The sequence below is a fragment of the Megalops cyprinoides genome, chromosome 4 (genome assembly GCF_013368585.1).
Source record: "Megalops cyprinoides isolate fMegCyp1 chromosome 4, fMegCyp1.pri, whole genome shotgun sequence".
NCBI lineage: Eukaryota > Metazoa > Chordata > Actinopteri > Elopiformes > Megalopidae > Megalops > Megalops cyprinoides.
The window spans coordinates 1,308,994-1,325,000 of NC_050586.1; the positions used below are offsets into that span (position 1 = coordinate 1,308,994).

General features: G+C 44.5%; 1 protein-coding gene across 1 annotated transcript in view; it reads left to right on the plus strand.

The window, feature by feature from the left end:
* Positions 1-16,007, plus strand: part of pappab (pregnancy-associated plasma protein A, pappalysin 1b) — a 126,525-nt gene that overhangs the window by 66,307 nt on the left and 44,211 nt on the right. The window contains exons 11-13 of the mRNA XM_036527279.1: positions 13,806-13,913; positions 14,832-14,967; positions 15,122-15,335. Of these exons, the coding sequence (XP_036383172.1) occupies positions 13,806-13,913; positions 14,832-14,967; positions 15,122-15,335 (458 nt within the window). The remainder of the gene's footprint in view (positions 1-13,805; positions 13,914-14,831; positions 14,968-15,121; positions 15,336-16,007) is intronic.

A 16,007-nucleotide genomic window follows, 5' to 3' on the forward strand; every position in this document is an offset into this window, starting at 1 on the left:
CGCCATACTGCTGCCACACTACGCCATACTACTGCCACACTACGCCATACTGCTGCCACACTACGCCATACTGCTGCCACACTACGCCATACTCCTGCCACACTACACCATACTGCTGCCACACTATGCCATACTGCTGCCACAGTACACCATACTCCTGCCACACTACACCATACTGCTGCCACACTACGCCATACTCCTGCCTTAGACTGCTTTAGCACTGGAACAATAGAATACCTGTGCCAGTGGGTTTTTATGTGGCTACTTACAACTGCAGGGGGGTGGAGGGGCTGTCACAGAACAGAATTCTTTGTGAATGACGGGGTGTCCCTGTAGCTTGAATAAACACCTCTGTGCCCTTAAAGCCAAACCCAAAACCCAGATCCAGTACATTTTCTCATACCGCTCTGGAAACATGAGCACACAGTTCATGGCCCCTCTCAGTTTTAAAATGTGTATTTCACTGGGCAAATAGGGAATATTAAGAGCACCCACTGGGGTATTTTGGGATTATCTCTCAGTGTCCCGCTGTCCCTTTTACATTGTGTGATATATACTATAGACTGATTAGATTTCCTTTCTGTTCACTCATTTATTCACTTGAATTGTAATGCTTCATATGCACAAAACTACAAGTTGTTCTCTAAGATGGCATGTTTGATCTCCTGGGGTCTTTAGGTGTTTCATGGTCAGACTAACATAGAACTTCCTTTTGTGGGAAGACTGAATGATCAGTTTTGGAGATATTATTAAAGTGATATTTAACAGGTTTTACTGAAGAAAATCTATTGTTTAAAAGTGTCATTTTCATTAAAAGCTTCAAAAAATGTCATCGTTTTTGATAACGTGGTAATAATACAACTGGTTAAAAAACAAAGGGAAAGCGATGGTACAGGAGATGCTTGCTTCACTTCAGCGTGAACATTTCCCTCTCCCTCTCTCTCTCTCCTCCTCCCTCTCCCTCTCTCTCCTCCTCCCTCTCCCTCTCCCTCTCTCTCCTCCTCCCTCTCCCTATCTCTCCTCCTCCCTCTCCCTCTCCCTCCTGCTCCCTCTCCCTCTCCCTCTTCCTCTCTCCTCCTCCTCCCTCTCCCTCTCTCTCCCTCCCTCTCCCTCTCCCTCCTGCTCCCTCTCCCTCTCCCTCTTCCTCTCTCCTCCTCCTCCCTCTCCCTCTCCCTCCTCCTCTCTCTCCCTCCCTCTCCCTCTTCTCCTCTCTCTCCTCCTCCCTCTCCCTCTTGCTCTGTCTTCCTCCTCCTCCCTCTTGCTCTGTCTTCCTCCTCCTCACTCTTGCTCTCTTCCTTTCCTTCTCTCTCCCTCTCCTTCCCTCTCTCTTCCTCTTCCTCACTGTCTCTTTTTCTCTCCATCTTTCTCTTTGTCTCTGAGGCATTACGTCAGACCTCTCCATCTACACGCGTTCTAATTTTGTCACAGTTTCATTCAATTTTCATAGCGTATTTAGAAAGAAGCAAAGATGTTATGAATTCCACTCTGCCCTCCTTTCGCCCCAGTTCCCTCCTTACCTTGGTGTAAGGGACCATCAGGGGAAGGCCTCCTATCCTATTCTCAGCCCACTCAGCACGTTCAGGATGTTGTAAAGACAAGCCACAAAGGGCCTCATATCCCTATTACACTTCTACACATCTGCCATTAGTTTCATGTATAATTGATATATTCTGAGATGAGTGACATGCATTTTTGTTGCTGGCACCACTGAGCACATGTTTCCATCCTTGCCCTGGGATGCACAGCCTCTCTGTGCTTTTACACTTTCATTCATGCAGCTTCAGGCACGGTGACTCCATAAATCAAACTCTCTCACAAGTCAGGTCCTGAAGCAAATACAGCAGTGTGAGGGGACTTTTGGGCTGTGTCCAGATAATGTTACATAGCACTTACCTCACGGATGAGAGTGACCACTTGGGATGAGAAGGAAGACGCAAGCCAGACTCCACCTGGAAGAATGCGCACATGCGGCCGGATGGTGACAGGGTGGGATGGGATACGCGCAGGGGCTTTATGCGGCTGCTGCCGTGTTTCACCACTCGGTCAATATTTGAGTGTCCTCAGTTACATGAGCCAGTATTACCACCTCACAGCCCAATAGCGGATCACCTTGATCTTCCAGGATTTTCTTCTGTAAACCAGGTAGGAAACCTCTGTATTGCAAGTGTCCAAAACACATATGTGGAGAGAGGGCAAGACCATTATAGCAGATACTTTTAATAGAAAAACAAGATTAAATACCCGGTTTCTGATTTGTTCACCTGAAAGGTTGTTTTGTAGTTGTGACTTTTGGCCAGCAGTAAGACTGTTACTGGTTGGGTTGCTCTTCTTTCCTTTGTGGACAGGACTTGTGTAAAGGCAAGTATGAGTAATACTTGTGTGTTTGAAATTGAGGTCATCTGGTTACACAAAATAATGACAGCGTCAGTGTGGTTTGATCTGCTCACGAGGCCTTGTCTTTATTAATATAGGTGGGGCTGAGAAAAGGAGCTAATTTACCACAGTAAAACATAAGAGAGAGAAAATGGATGAAGTGAAAGTGTCATGAAATGTAGTGCTTTTCAAGTGGTGTCTTTCCATTGGTGCTGAGGTGGCTTCACTGCTAGGAAATGGCCATTTAACCTCTGCCTAATTCATGGACCCTCTGAGAAAGGTGTACCTTGATTTAGCCGTGGGAGCGTGACTGAGGCGCGGGCAGCTTCGAGATGACCTGTTTATTCGGATGGAAGTGAGTGATTAGAAACAGCAGTGTGAGGCTGACCCTGCCCCCGCCCTCCTCTCTTTTCCTGCTACTTGCTTTTTAATGGTTTGTGACCTGAAGAGAAACACACATGCAGTTTAGATAAATCCACGCCACTCATGACCCAGTTTCCCAGCTCCAAAGCCAGGCGGCTCTGCTCACTGTACATTTCCATGACGCAGCATTGCTGTATGGAGAGCAGACGCGTGGCTCATACTGTAGGAGCCACATCAATAACGCTCACAGCCAGCAAGCACATTTTCATTCTGTCTGACCTTACAAGTCAGTTGTCTAACAGTTCACCGTCCAGAATGGCTGTTTAGCAGAAAAAAAGGATTCACCTGATGTAATGTAATGATATGTCTGTGTGTTTTTATTTTATTTTGTTTTTCAATCCCTTTGAGATCTGTCTGGATCCTGGTGACAGGGAGCCTGTGTTTCTCTCCCAAACACTGAGCCACAGAGGCAAAATAGTGTATGCCACTGCCCCTCCAAGCCTTTCATGCAAGCCTGAATGGCAGCATCAGCAGGATGAAGCTCATGTAATAATGCTGTGCTGAATGCTGGCACATTATCTGCACTAGCACGGGTGTGTCAAATGCTTTGATTCTTTTTTAAACACTGCAAAAGCACTTCAACGGTTTGTGGATTTTATCTCAAGTTCTGTTTGGTGCTGTTGCACATGAATGCCCGGTCCAATAATCCAAGTGTATTTTTGTTTTGTTTTGTTTTTTTTTTTTAATGGTGCTGTTCTTCAAATGGAGCATCACGGGTAAAAGCTTTTAAAAAAACTTTTAAAAAACCTTTAAAAAAGGTTTTTACAGAAAAGAAGTGATATTTTGGGGAACTTGGTTGAGTGCACTTTTGAAACTGTCTTGCTTGGACCTGTGGTGATTAGCTGAAAAATAAAAATAAGTAAAAGACATGGTTAATTTCTGCTGTGGTAGCGTCTGCATGGAGTGAGCAGGGATGTCCTCTGAAGGCACAGTCTCAGGGGGCACTGCCAGCAGATAGCACCTGCTCATGCACACAGAGGGGAAATGACGTGGACTGGCCTGAGGTCTCACAGACACACGCATCACACACATAGCCCTGTGGATGCTTCATCTCTGTTTGATGTAGCTGTTTTGTTTGGGATGAGAAACTCCACAGGGGTGTGGACATGGTTGCATGTGGCCAGGAAGGTCTTTGAAGATCTCCGTTTGCTCTTGGTTCTACATTTTGACTGTAAGGGATCTGGCTCAAGCTCTGATTGGCTGGCTGTCCCTGCACTTGGATTCAGGAGGGTTTCATTCTGAGAATACAGTGTGTCCCAGCATGACCCGCCGGGCGGCTGCCACCTCAGTGATACGGGCCTGAACGTGCCCCTTACCCTGACCGGGCAATGCAGTGCCCAGGCACAGCACACTGGCACAACACACTGTTGCTTTACACATTGGCCATCATGTTTCGCAAGACTTTATATATTGGGAAAATGTTCTCATTCAGAATGGCTTAAAAAACTTCATGAATGGCAAGATTCATAAATTGGCAAGAGCATATCTGTTATACAGTGGTGTTCATTTCTGGACACTTTACAATTGCTCGACATCAGCAGTGTGGCAGGTTTTCTGCTACTTTCCTAGTAGATGATCATGGTGTTTTTTGAAGACTTCACCTCACTCGTTCATACACTCAGTGTGCTCCTGCTGTTGGGGAACATCGCAGCTTGTGTAGGGCAGGAGCATGGAATTCACTGGGGTGTATCTATGGCAGCAGTAACCATGGACACCTACTTTCTGGCCTCCTATACACCCTCTCAGGATGGTTCTGTTACCAGATGTTACCGTGGCACATGCCTGAGTCCCGGGGCTGCTTCTCTCACTCCCTCTGTTCCTGTGAGGCCTTGTGGGATGTCTCCTCTTGGGGAATATGATACCTCTCCACCAATCCAGCGAGTCCGTGGCGATTGCACCATGACCTCAGATTATAGCTGTCTGCTTCGCAATATGGATGCCCAAGGAACACATAACGTGCTCTGAAAGCACATTGCCAAACCTGCCAAGCCCAGCATCGGGTGAGAAATTATATAACGCAGCATACAAGCCTTGTACTTAGGAACAAAAATATACACACCACCACCATGCGTAACAGCTTAGGTGCTTGCGGTTTCCCTCTCTGAAACCAATCAGCATTTAGTCGGCCAAGACAGACATTCCACCCCGGCATAGCCATGCGCCTGCCTGCTGTGCCTCTATTGCAGGGGGGCTTTTCATCACTGCTCTTTTACTGCCTTCCTTTTTCACTGAAATCACAGTGCTGCCATTGCATCAGCATGGGTCCCTGTACCTTCTTTTCTTTCAATTCTCTTTCATCGATCGAAAAACAGAAATCCAGATTTGCCTTGCTTTTTTTATTTTACATGTTTACATTTTAGAGCATCTGCGCTGAACACCTAATTGCGACAAATTGTAAGCAATGACCTCATGCGTGAAGCCACTGTTGAACATGTCTACTATTAAGTCTCTGTATGGTTCCAGTACTGCCATTGTTGGTCTAATTAGGTAGATTCTGCCGACTGTGGCCTTAACTAAAATAACTGTGGCGTAGCAATAGATGTCACATGTGACATCACATATCCCAGAAATCTGAGAATCTGTCATTGTGATTGTCCACCGAAGCATTGGTAACAATAGGCCTAAATCAATGAGCATACAATACAGTGTGTATTTCATGTCTTGTAGTCGGTTGTGGAAATAGAATGGATAGAAAATGAGACAGAAGATTCTTCAGAGTCCATGCTATAGTAAAAAACGATCCAGAAAAGGAGACAAGAATTGTTAACTACTTGAAATCAAACTGAATCCACTTCATATGAGTTAACTAATTTCTCAAAACGGACTGTCAGCTCTATGTATTAAAGCATATTAAAGGAATGCTCCAAGTGATAACAAGCTAATTAGCCAATATTAATTCAGTTCAATTCAATTTTATTTGTATAGCGCTTTTTACAACACAAGTTGTCACAAAGCAGCTTTACATTGTTCCCAGGCTTGAGACCCCCCTGAGAGCAAGCCTAAGGCAACAGTGGCAAGGAAAAACTCCTTAATTAACAGGAAAAAACCTTGAGCAGAATATTACCAAGTTGTTAGAGATGTCAAACTGTTTCTGGTAGCTAACTGTAACACTGGCGTCACTTAATCTGGCCATTTTCCTGATAGCGAGCTATTCTACCTGACATATAGGCCAGCTACACGTCCTAGTGGTAGCTCTCTCGCTAGCTACGTAAGTGTTGTAGTTCCCAGGATGTTTTGTCCACAAGAAGGGAAGATGCCCAGGAAATCAACATGTCCGTCTGTATAAATAAAAAGGCATGATCTGCGTCTGCTAGCAGGGAAGAAGCAGCAGCCTACTATCCCGCATTTGAGTGAGGTGACATTTTCATAATTCATTCAATGGGATGATTGATGCTGTATCTGATGGATCTGGTTCCTTTCTATGCCTTTGAGAAGTGTTTCCAGTTCACACAAAATTAAGACACTTCTAAATCTAAAATGCTCATTTTAAATTTTGGATTTATGGATCTACATTTCAATTGTTTGGGTGGCAAAACCAAAATTAAAAATAAGAAAACCTACCGAAATCATTGTTTCAGAGCGACATTTTACGAAAACGACTCTGTTTTCTTTTTTGGCACAATGCTGAAAAGCAGACTTTCCACAAGCGGAAAGCAGACTTTCTGTGCAACAAAGTTACATGCAAAAGCTTACACCTGTCAGTGTACAGTTACACCTGTAACTGTTACACCCAGTGTGCGAAATACCCAGTGGCAATCGGGGGGTCCCCCCTACCCATACCTGCCAACATTTAGGTTTCAAAACACGGGAGCTTTTTTCTCCGGGGAAGGGGTGCTTTATTTTATGAAAACCTGTGTACATCTTTTGACCACAACTTTTGAATCAGTGCAATGAAAAGAAAATACAATATTTTGTGTTTATTTTTCATACAAAGTGGGATGTAATGTCAGCCCTATGAGACAATGCAGAAATTTGCTGTGATTTCAATACCGGCTTACTAACTAGTATCATCGGAAAGGGTAAGTGCTGCTGTCTATTTTGATATTCAGTATGTTGTGAAGCGATAGGGACTTAGTGACTTTTTCAACCGAGAAGCAGGAGTGTGAAAATGGGTGAAGAAATTAGTAAAGGTATTACTTTGCAGAACTTTGATCTGTCTTCATAACGTGATTACTTCGGTACGTAGAAATATGTGACTTGCATTATTACAAAGCTCCGGTTCCACTCTTTCTTGTGATATGCGTTCCGTATCTATGCAATGACGAGTCCATGAGTAATTTAAACGAGAGTAATGGGTGTGGAGATGGATGCAGAGCTGTATGCAGATTGTAACTATGATTAAATCTGATGTAAATTCAAAATTATTTTTCTCGCCAACACTTCATCGCATAGACAAGCAACTAGCATCGTCACTTTGTGAGCAATTCAGCCGAGAAGAAGGAATGTGAATTTGGACGCAGGCTGCGTCTGTCGGCCTTTCAGGACTAAAAGACATTTTTAATGACAATTACAAGTGACAAATAATTTTTCAAAGATTTTTCCAGAGACCCTCCAAAATTTTGCTGTTGAGGCTTTCGGGGGTCTCAAGTGTCAATCAAAGGGTCTCAGACCCCCCGTATTTCACACCCTGGTTACACCCCTCACTCTAAAAGCCATTGATTTAGATGTTACAGGTGTTTTCCTGGTAGATTTAGCTGTTGAAATAACTATATTTTATCAGAAAAAATAAATTACAGATTGCTTATTTATTGGCTACCTTCCAGTTTAAAAAGGTAACCTTATTTCAGTCTTTTAATCTGAACCAAAATCAAATGCAACCTCTTACTCATTTGAATCCACTTCTGGTAGCAGTTTAGTTGAATTGTCCTGTTGCAATTCAAGAGAAGAAATTAAGCATTTGCGTAGCTTTATCTTCCAGCTTGTGTATCACTGTATTTGTTTTGCAGAAGTAAGTGTAGAGTGAGTGCGCAGTGGGGTGAAATGCTCTAACAGAGGCTATTGCATACATGGTTGACATTATGATGTGGTGGTATGAGTGGTAGTGTCACTTAGTGTTGAACAAGTTGAGCTTGTAAGGTTGCAGGTTTGGGACTTCAGCCTGCTGTTGAATAGTGTAGTAGCATATTCAGCATTGTGTCAGTAAATATCCATCCAGATAATTTGTGATAATAAAGCTATCTGCTAATCAAATAAATAACATTTATTTGTACAATGAGATTTTGCAGGAGCAGATCAGGTCAAGTGCACAGCAGCAGACACCAAGCCAGGACCTGACCCTTTCATTTGGCTTGTTCTTGTGTCAAAATCATCAGTCTGCACCGCAGTTTAAAGAACTGGACTTCCTTCCAAAAATATCCAAATTGACATCTATTTCTCATTGGTTTTCCGTCTGTGTAGGAAGAAACAGATGAACAGCCACAGTAATGCCTAGCAACTGCCCTCTCTTTTTAATACACAGGGACTGAAATATTTTGTTGCTGGATGTCATAGGCAGCAGGTTTTCAGTCTTGGCTTGAGATTATGTCATTCTTCGAAGAGAGCTTGCCGAAAAAGGAACGTGCCAATTTGTGAACACAAAGTTCAGTGAGTTTGACTCCACCCATCTCCACTCTCAAACCCTGTAGACTTCATCATGTCTCTAATGCAGCATCTCCCAGGAGGGTTCGTTCAATTAATCAATCACATTGATTCATAAAGAGATGAATGAGATGATCTTCATAGCGCGTTTTTAATTTTGGTAATCTCCAGAAGAGTGTTTGGGATGAGAGAAAACACTTGTATGTGTTTGCAAATCATGGTATCAGGGCATGATGTCCACTCTAATTGTCACTGCATGCTCCCAGCGCATCCGCTATACAGTAAAACATTTCAAAAGAGTATACTTTGGTAAAATGAACATAGTATTGTTTCAAAGTTTAAAAGGTATGTCGACAATTAAAGTGTACCCCCTCACTTTTGCTGATTGTAAAACAGGCTTGCACCTTTAGCTGCGCAGTAGAGTTTGCAGAGTGGAATTCAGCATTGTTCATTTCCAGGAAGAACATAAAAAATAATTAACTGTACAGCCATCTGAAGTTTAGCCAGCCCATGAAGCTAACACCGTGCACACTGACAGAAATGACAATGCACACACACATGTGCACGCGTGCGCGCGCACACGCAGAAGCACACACACAACACACACACGCGCACACACTGCATGAGGCACTCCTGTCACACACTTTGTTTGGAAGTGCACAGAGTAGTAAATGATTCCCCATAAGGATAGTGCCATTTCTGATTCTCTGGTGCCTGGAATAGAGATTACTGAAAGGAGAGCAGGTTGCTGGAGAAGGAGCCAGCTGTCCCCTGTGCCCAGCATCCCCAGTGCCTCCAGAAAGGTGTTGCTCTTACACACGGAGCCACACTTCTCTGTGCTGCAACATTAAAGAGGAAGGAACAAAAACAGTCTGTAATTGGGTTTGCTTTGACATTACAGAACAGCTGTTTTTACACTGAGTCAGGTGTTGCTGTTTTGTTGTCAAAGATCACTAACAGGTGTGAACCCCAAAACCTCACACTTCCCCACGCCAGCTGTGGCTGCTGGATGCAGGCTTGATAGCACACATGTACAGGAAGCGCTAACCCCACTGCGCTAATGAGGGGAAGACACATCATCTGTGGAAGGGCAGGCCTGTGCTTCTGCCAGCTCTGACCATCTCCTCGCCCCGCTCAACCGCAGCCTCTCAAATATAATTGGCTCATTGATGGAGAGGCGGAGTTGGCTTTGACAGGCCCCTACCACACACGCACAGGAGACTCCTGCTAGCGCTTCATGTTATTATTTTTACTCTTTTCTTTTTTTCTTAGTGGACGCCCTCATGTGACCTCACAATAAAATCCTCTGCAAATGTCTTACAGATGCAAAGCATTTTGGCAAAATGGATCTCTCATTCATTTTTTAACTTTGGGGGGGGGGGGGGGGGGTAATACTGAAAATACAAACAGCTGTTTGTTCAATATATTAGGAGGAGCCAATCAAAAACAGGAGGCTGGCAGACTCTTGTGTATGTCCAATTCCCCTCCCATGTGAAAGGCCAGATGTCTGCTGCATGTCCTGCACAGGGAGTCCCCAGTAATCAGAGCAGCATCACAGCTGTCTTACACTATTTATTCAAGAACAAGCTCTACCTACTTTCTGATATCTTGTCCTCCATGTAATCGTTGGAACCCAAATCTAAAGCAAACTACAAAAGCAAACGCCGTCACTTGGGCGTCTGCTAATCCCTTCCAGCGGCGAGGTGCTCTGCTCTTTCAGCTTTAACCCTTGAAACCCAAAAGCTGCAAATTGTGGCCAGATAAGCTTACTTCATTCTCCACTGAACAACTGTCAGTTTTCCATATAGAAGCTTCCTGTTTGTTTTGTCATTTACATAAAGCTTGTTCTTTACATTGTATCAAATATCTGATCAGACTTGGCTCTGCAAAAGCGGTGCAAAGTCTGCTTATATCTCTGAGATTTTTAACTGATACTTTTTCATATTACAAAGTAAAGAAATGTCCCTGTCTGCATGGTTTTTAGATATATACCAGACAATCAATACTATCTGTCACTGTAGCGATAACTGAGCTGACACATTGGATTTGGGAGGGGCATTCAAGTAAACACTTTTTTTTTCAACAATTTTTCCTTATATAGAAGTACAGATCAAATTCTTCATGTCATGGACAGGCCTCCTGGTATTTTCCAGCAGAGCAGTCAGCTCTGAACAAAATAATAAGTGGATATGTGTGAATACCTATTATAGATCCTGAGTAATCTGCCTAAAATTGAGCAGCATCCAAAACTTCAGTACACATCAAAAAACAGGACAGGGTTCAAAGAGTTAATGCATATGTATGGGACAGGGTTTCCATTATCCGGTAATTGCTGGATTTTGCCTTAATTATTGGTTTTCTAAAATTGGTTTTCTAAAATTTATAGAGAGGAGGAGAGAGTGACACGGCTCATGCACATTGCAAGCTGCAAAGACACACTAGACATGTTTGATTTCAAGTCGGCAGCAGAGGACTTTGCCTCAATGAAAAAAGGAGAAAATAAAATGTTACCTGGTAGCCCACAGTCTACATTTGATGCCATGTAGGCCTACAGATGTTACAGGTTACAGATGTTTCATAATAGCCTACATTTTAGCGGCTAATGTTCAGGTTTTGCTCAATCGTCACTGTTCGTTTTGCTTAATCATTACTGTTCATTAAATAGTCGAACTGATTTGAAGTCGTTGTCTTTCTTTCGTCAGCCTAGGTGTACATAATATTTCCGTTTGTAACATAGACTGTTACTGAAACGTGACCGGCAAGTTTCAGATTTGTCCAGTAAAATAAATTCTTTCCGGACACCGGTACGGCAAGAAAAAATCCTATTGGAAACCCTGGTATGGAAGTGGTAGCTGTAGCAAGGCTGTGATGGGGAGTGAAATGCTGGCGACTGGTATGTTTGGGCGAGGCAGCGTGAGGCGCGGGGAGGGGGCTTTGGGCCGCGGTAAGAGCGCCTCTGTGTGTTCTGTCTGCAGCAGGGAAAGCGGGCTTCAATCTGTGACCTGACTTCACCCTGTCAGGGGGGTCCACTCGCAGGAAATGCTGCGGTGAGGCCGATTAAACAATCAGGACAATTATTATTATTATGATTTTTTTTACTTATTTGAATGTATTTATTTATTTTTGATGAGGGGGGTTGATGGGGAGGAATGCCGCTAATAGGCACGTTGGCTGATTGGTAGTAGTTAAGCGGAACACAGCTGAGAGGCAGTCCTGGAGCCCCTCGCTTTTGGAGTGCCCTGGTCTCAAGGGTTCCAAATGGAGCCTTCTCACGGACTTTGGAACCCCCCTCCTCGTGTGGGAGGCCCCAGGCCTGGAGCTGGGGTGTGTGGGGGGGATTGCGTCTGTAGCACTGTAGGGAGAGCAACATGGGGGGGCAGGTCTCTGTGCCCCCCCCAAAACACCCCCAAACCCTGAGCACGACCAGTCTACTGGCATTTCACTCTGTTTGCTTTTATCTCAAGTGGCACTCCACAAACAAAATATGCGTTTGCAGACGGGTGCTTGCCAGCGTTAACCGCGCCGCTTCTGAGGCTAATTGCGAATATCCAGATGGTCTAAATTACATCTCGATAGTAAATTGCAGACTCGCTCCCCCCTCCGATTACAGTGTTTTCAGTAGTGAGCGCTTCAGGTAATTTGCTTGTAATTAACTTTAAAACATTTTGAGTTGAGCAGCGGCAGAGCTGGAGGAGCTGTGCTTGAAAGGCTGCAGAGGCTTAAGTGAAAGATTGCCCCAGTGACATTACACAATAGGAAGACTGCAATCATCCCAACTAGTGCTTTCAAGCCTCTACCAAGCTAATAAACCACCACAGACTGCAATAAAATGGAACCAAACTTTTTTTATTCAGTGTTTTTTAAGAGAGCTTACATCTGTAACTCTTTGTTTGCTTTGCTCTTACACTGATTACTTTCGAAAAGAGTTTTTTGAATTCCTGTATTTGGTGAAAAGTATTGATCATTGTGCTCAACAGTAGGATGTTTGCTGTGTGGGGAGTTCCACAAAGATCCCCACATACATCCCTGCATTGACGGACATGCATGCTATCCACTATCTTTTTTTTTGTTTCTGATTTAAATAGTTGAATTGTGCCATCATTGAGCAATCACTCAAATTTTAATATGATTATTTGATTGAGTCATGTATTCTCACATCTGACCAATTGTTGCTGTCTGACAGACATACCATATTACTGATTATATTATATGGAGTCTGTTTTGATTTCTGTGATAGGACACATGTTGCCATGCTGTGATTGTGGGATTATACTTGCTGGCTCAGCACCTTACAGTATGTATTTCCTCCTGTGTGCTCACCTTCATACAATATGCCAATCAGCACTGTCTAACATGGCCTCCACCCCAAGGGTGATTCTCATTTGTATACATACATACATGCATACATATGTACAGTCAATAGACTATATATAGCATAGGTAGAAGTCAATCAAAGCCTCGGAATGAAGCAGTCCTGAGAAAAGGAAGTTGCTCAGAGCTTCCAGGTTGGTAACCAGACTGATTTGGCTTTCCAGACTTTGTAGCAATGGAAAATGTTAATGGCAGGGAATATAATAATTATCAACATCATGTTTCACAGGATGGACCTGTGAGTTGACCTGAAGTTCTACCAACCTGCATTGTGAGGTTTTCAGGAAGGAGCACAATCAGAGCATGAATATTCCAAGGGTCTCTGGGACGTTTCCATGGTCATTCTGTGATTGTTGAGTTACAGGTGTCTGTTTCCGGAAGTACTGGATCAAGGCATAATGTGTTTCCGGACAGAGGTGGATTGAAGCAGCTCTCGCTCATGACTTAACACCTGGTGGCTTTTTCTGAAAAGAGGAGATTGTGGGCTTGGTTTTGGAGAAGATCAAACCACTTCTTCAGCCCCTATAACTTCCAGGCAGTCTCCAGTGCACCAGTATGCTTGGCATGTTATACTGTCTCACCATATGTAACAGACCAACAGAGCCCTGTGTTTTCCCTTGGAACTTCTCCATAGAATTACATAACTGGTGACATATCCAAATGGTAGTATTTTAAGCAAACACAAACTCAGGATACACTGAGGAAAACACTACGTCACTGAGGACAAAATTTAGCTTTCCTGTCAAGTTCAAAAGCCAGCAGAATAAAATAAAATGAAAGAAAATTGTGTAAAATGTGTATATGACATGTATATGCACATCAATATCGAATCCAGAATACAGAACACCATGTTTCCAGTAGTGTGGCATTGTGGTTAAAGTCCTGGACTGGATGTGCTGTGGTTGAACCCTTCAGTAAAGCAGTGTGTCTGAATGGCTGATGCAAACACGCGGATGCATGATTGCAGAATGAGAGCTGCCCTGGAGAAGGTAGGAGGCCTGCAGCTCCCTGTCCTGGCTGCATGCTGCTACTGTCTCACGCTTGCTTTGTTCTGTCCTTAGACCTGCCAGTCCAAGGCCTTTGACCTGTCCAATGGGGTGTCCCAGTATGCCTGGTTCCCCTGCCAGGAGGCACAGCAGCACTCCTGGAACCCCCAATACTGGCTCAAGGTAGGAGACTTGGGAGGTGCTGGGGTGTAAGCCTGCTGTCTCTGCAGTGATACTGCTGGTAACTTGCCCCATGCTGGGACCTTAGCGTGGAGGTTGTGCTGAGATATTTTCAGTTTGCATGGTAAGGTGGATCTACGCTTTACGATTCAGTGTTGGTGCGTATTTGCAGTTTGCATGGTAAGGTGGATCTACGCTGTATGATTCAGTGCTGGTGCGTATTTGCAGTTTGCATGGTAAGGTGGATCTACGCTTTACGATTCAGTGCTGGTGCGTATTTGCAGTTTGCATGGTAAGGTGGATCTACGCTGTATGATTCAGTGCTGGTGCGTATTTGCAGTTTGCATGGTAAGGTGGATCTACGCTGTATGATTCAGTGTTGGTGCGTATTTGCAGTTTGCATGGTAAGGTGGATCTACGCTGTATGATTCAGTGCTGGTGCGTATTTGCAGTTTGCATGGTAAGGTGGATCTACGCTTTACGATTCAGTGCTGGTGCGTATTTGCAGTTTGCATGGTAAGGTGGATCTACGCTGTATGATTCAGTGCTGGTGCGTATTTGCAGTTTGCATGGTAAGGTGGATCTACGCTGTATGATTCAGTGCTGGTGCGTATTTGCAGTTTGCATGGTAAGGTGGATCTACGCTGTATGATTCAGTGTTGGTGCGTATTTGCAGTTTGCATGGTAAGGTGGATCTACGCTGTATGATTCAGTGTTGGTGCGTATTTTCAGTTTGCATGGCAAGGTGGATCTACGCTTTACGATTCAGTGTTGGTGCGTATTTGCAGTTTGCATGGTAAGGTGGATCTACGCTGTATGATTCAGTGTTGGTGCGTATTTGCAGTTTGCATGGTAAGGTGGATCTACGCTTTACGATTCAGTGCTGGTGCACAGTACAGCATGTGTTTGCTGTCCTTTCAGGCATACTACGCTCACCCCATGGTGGCCGCAGCAGTCATCATTCACCTGGCAGCAGATGGGACCGGCTACATCGACCAGACGCAGTGCAACATCACCGTTCAGCTCGTGGACACGAAGGAGCAGATACACAGCTTAGGTCTGCCTGTACTTCTGTCATACGGTAGTTTTATTCCCAGCAGTGCAGTGACAATCATGAGCTCAGCGCAGTAGCCTCTTGTGTGAGTGTTGTGTGGCATTCATGTGTGAGTTGGAATGTAACTGTGGGGCATCTCTGACTCCTCCTCCCTCAGGTGATTGGCGCCTGAGTTGTAGGAACAACCCCCTGGTGATCCCGGTCAGTCACGACCTCAGCACTGCCTTCTACCGCACCAAAGCCATTGTGGTCAAGTTCCGTTCACATCTGGTGGCCATCTCCGGGGTGGGCCTCCGGTCTTTCCAGTACTTCGACCCCATCACCATCAGCGGCTGCCAAAGCAATGAGATCTACAACCCCATGGGCCAGAGGTACGACACCTTTTTTAGGCAATTTGCTTTGCAAAAACATGCTGATTGGATGATGGTCTTGGTTGCTTCACAAAGAATGTGTGTATATCTGACATGGGTCACATGACTCAGACAGTAGTGGGGTTCCAGTGTTACTCATGCCTAGGTGAGTGTTGCAGTGTTATTTGTGCCAAGGCTGGTGTTCCAGTGTTGGTGAGGAGCAGAGAGGAAGGAAGAAAGGAGAGAGACAGAACATGCTTTAAATTACCTCTGATGTCATGGAAACAATGGAAAATTCTATCCTACAGATCTGTTTGAATCCTGAGACAGAGTGTGTGTGTGTGCGTGTGTGTGTGCGTGTGTGTGTGTGTGTGTGTGTGTGAGAGAGAGAGAGAGAGAGAGAGAGAGAGAGAGGGAAGTAGAGGCAGTAAGGCCTTTGCTACTCTGTATAAACACAGGTGCTGTCCTACTAAACATGCAGATTCAGGACTATGGACCCACAGAACAGGGGAAACAACCAGAGAAGCCGGGGCACCTCAGATACACCCCTCACATGTGCGCGCGCGCACACACACACACACACACACACACACACACACACACACACGTTCAGTCAGACTCACACACGCACATGCACACGTTCAGTCTAACACACATGCACACTCAGTCAGACACACACACTGACCCAAACAA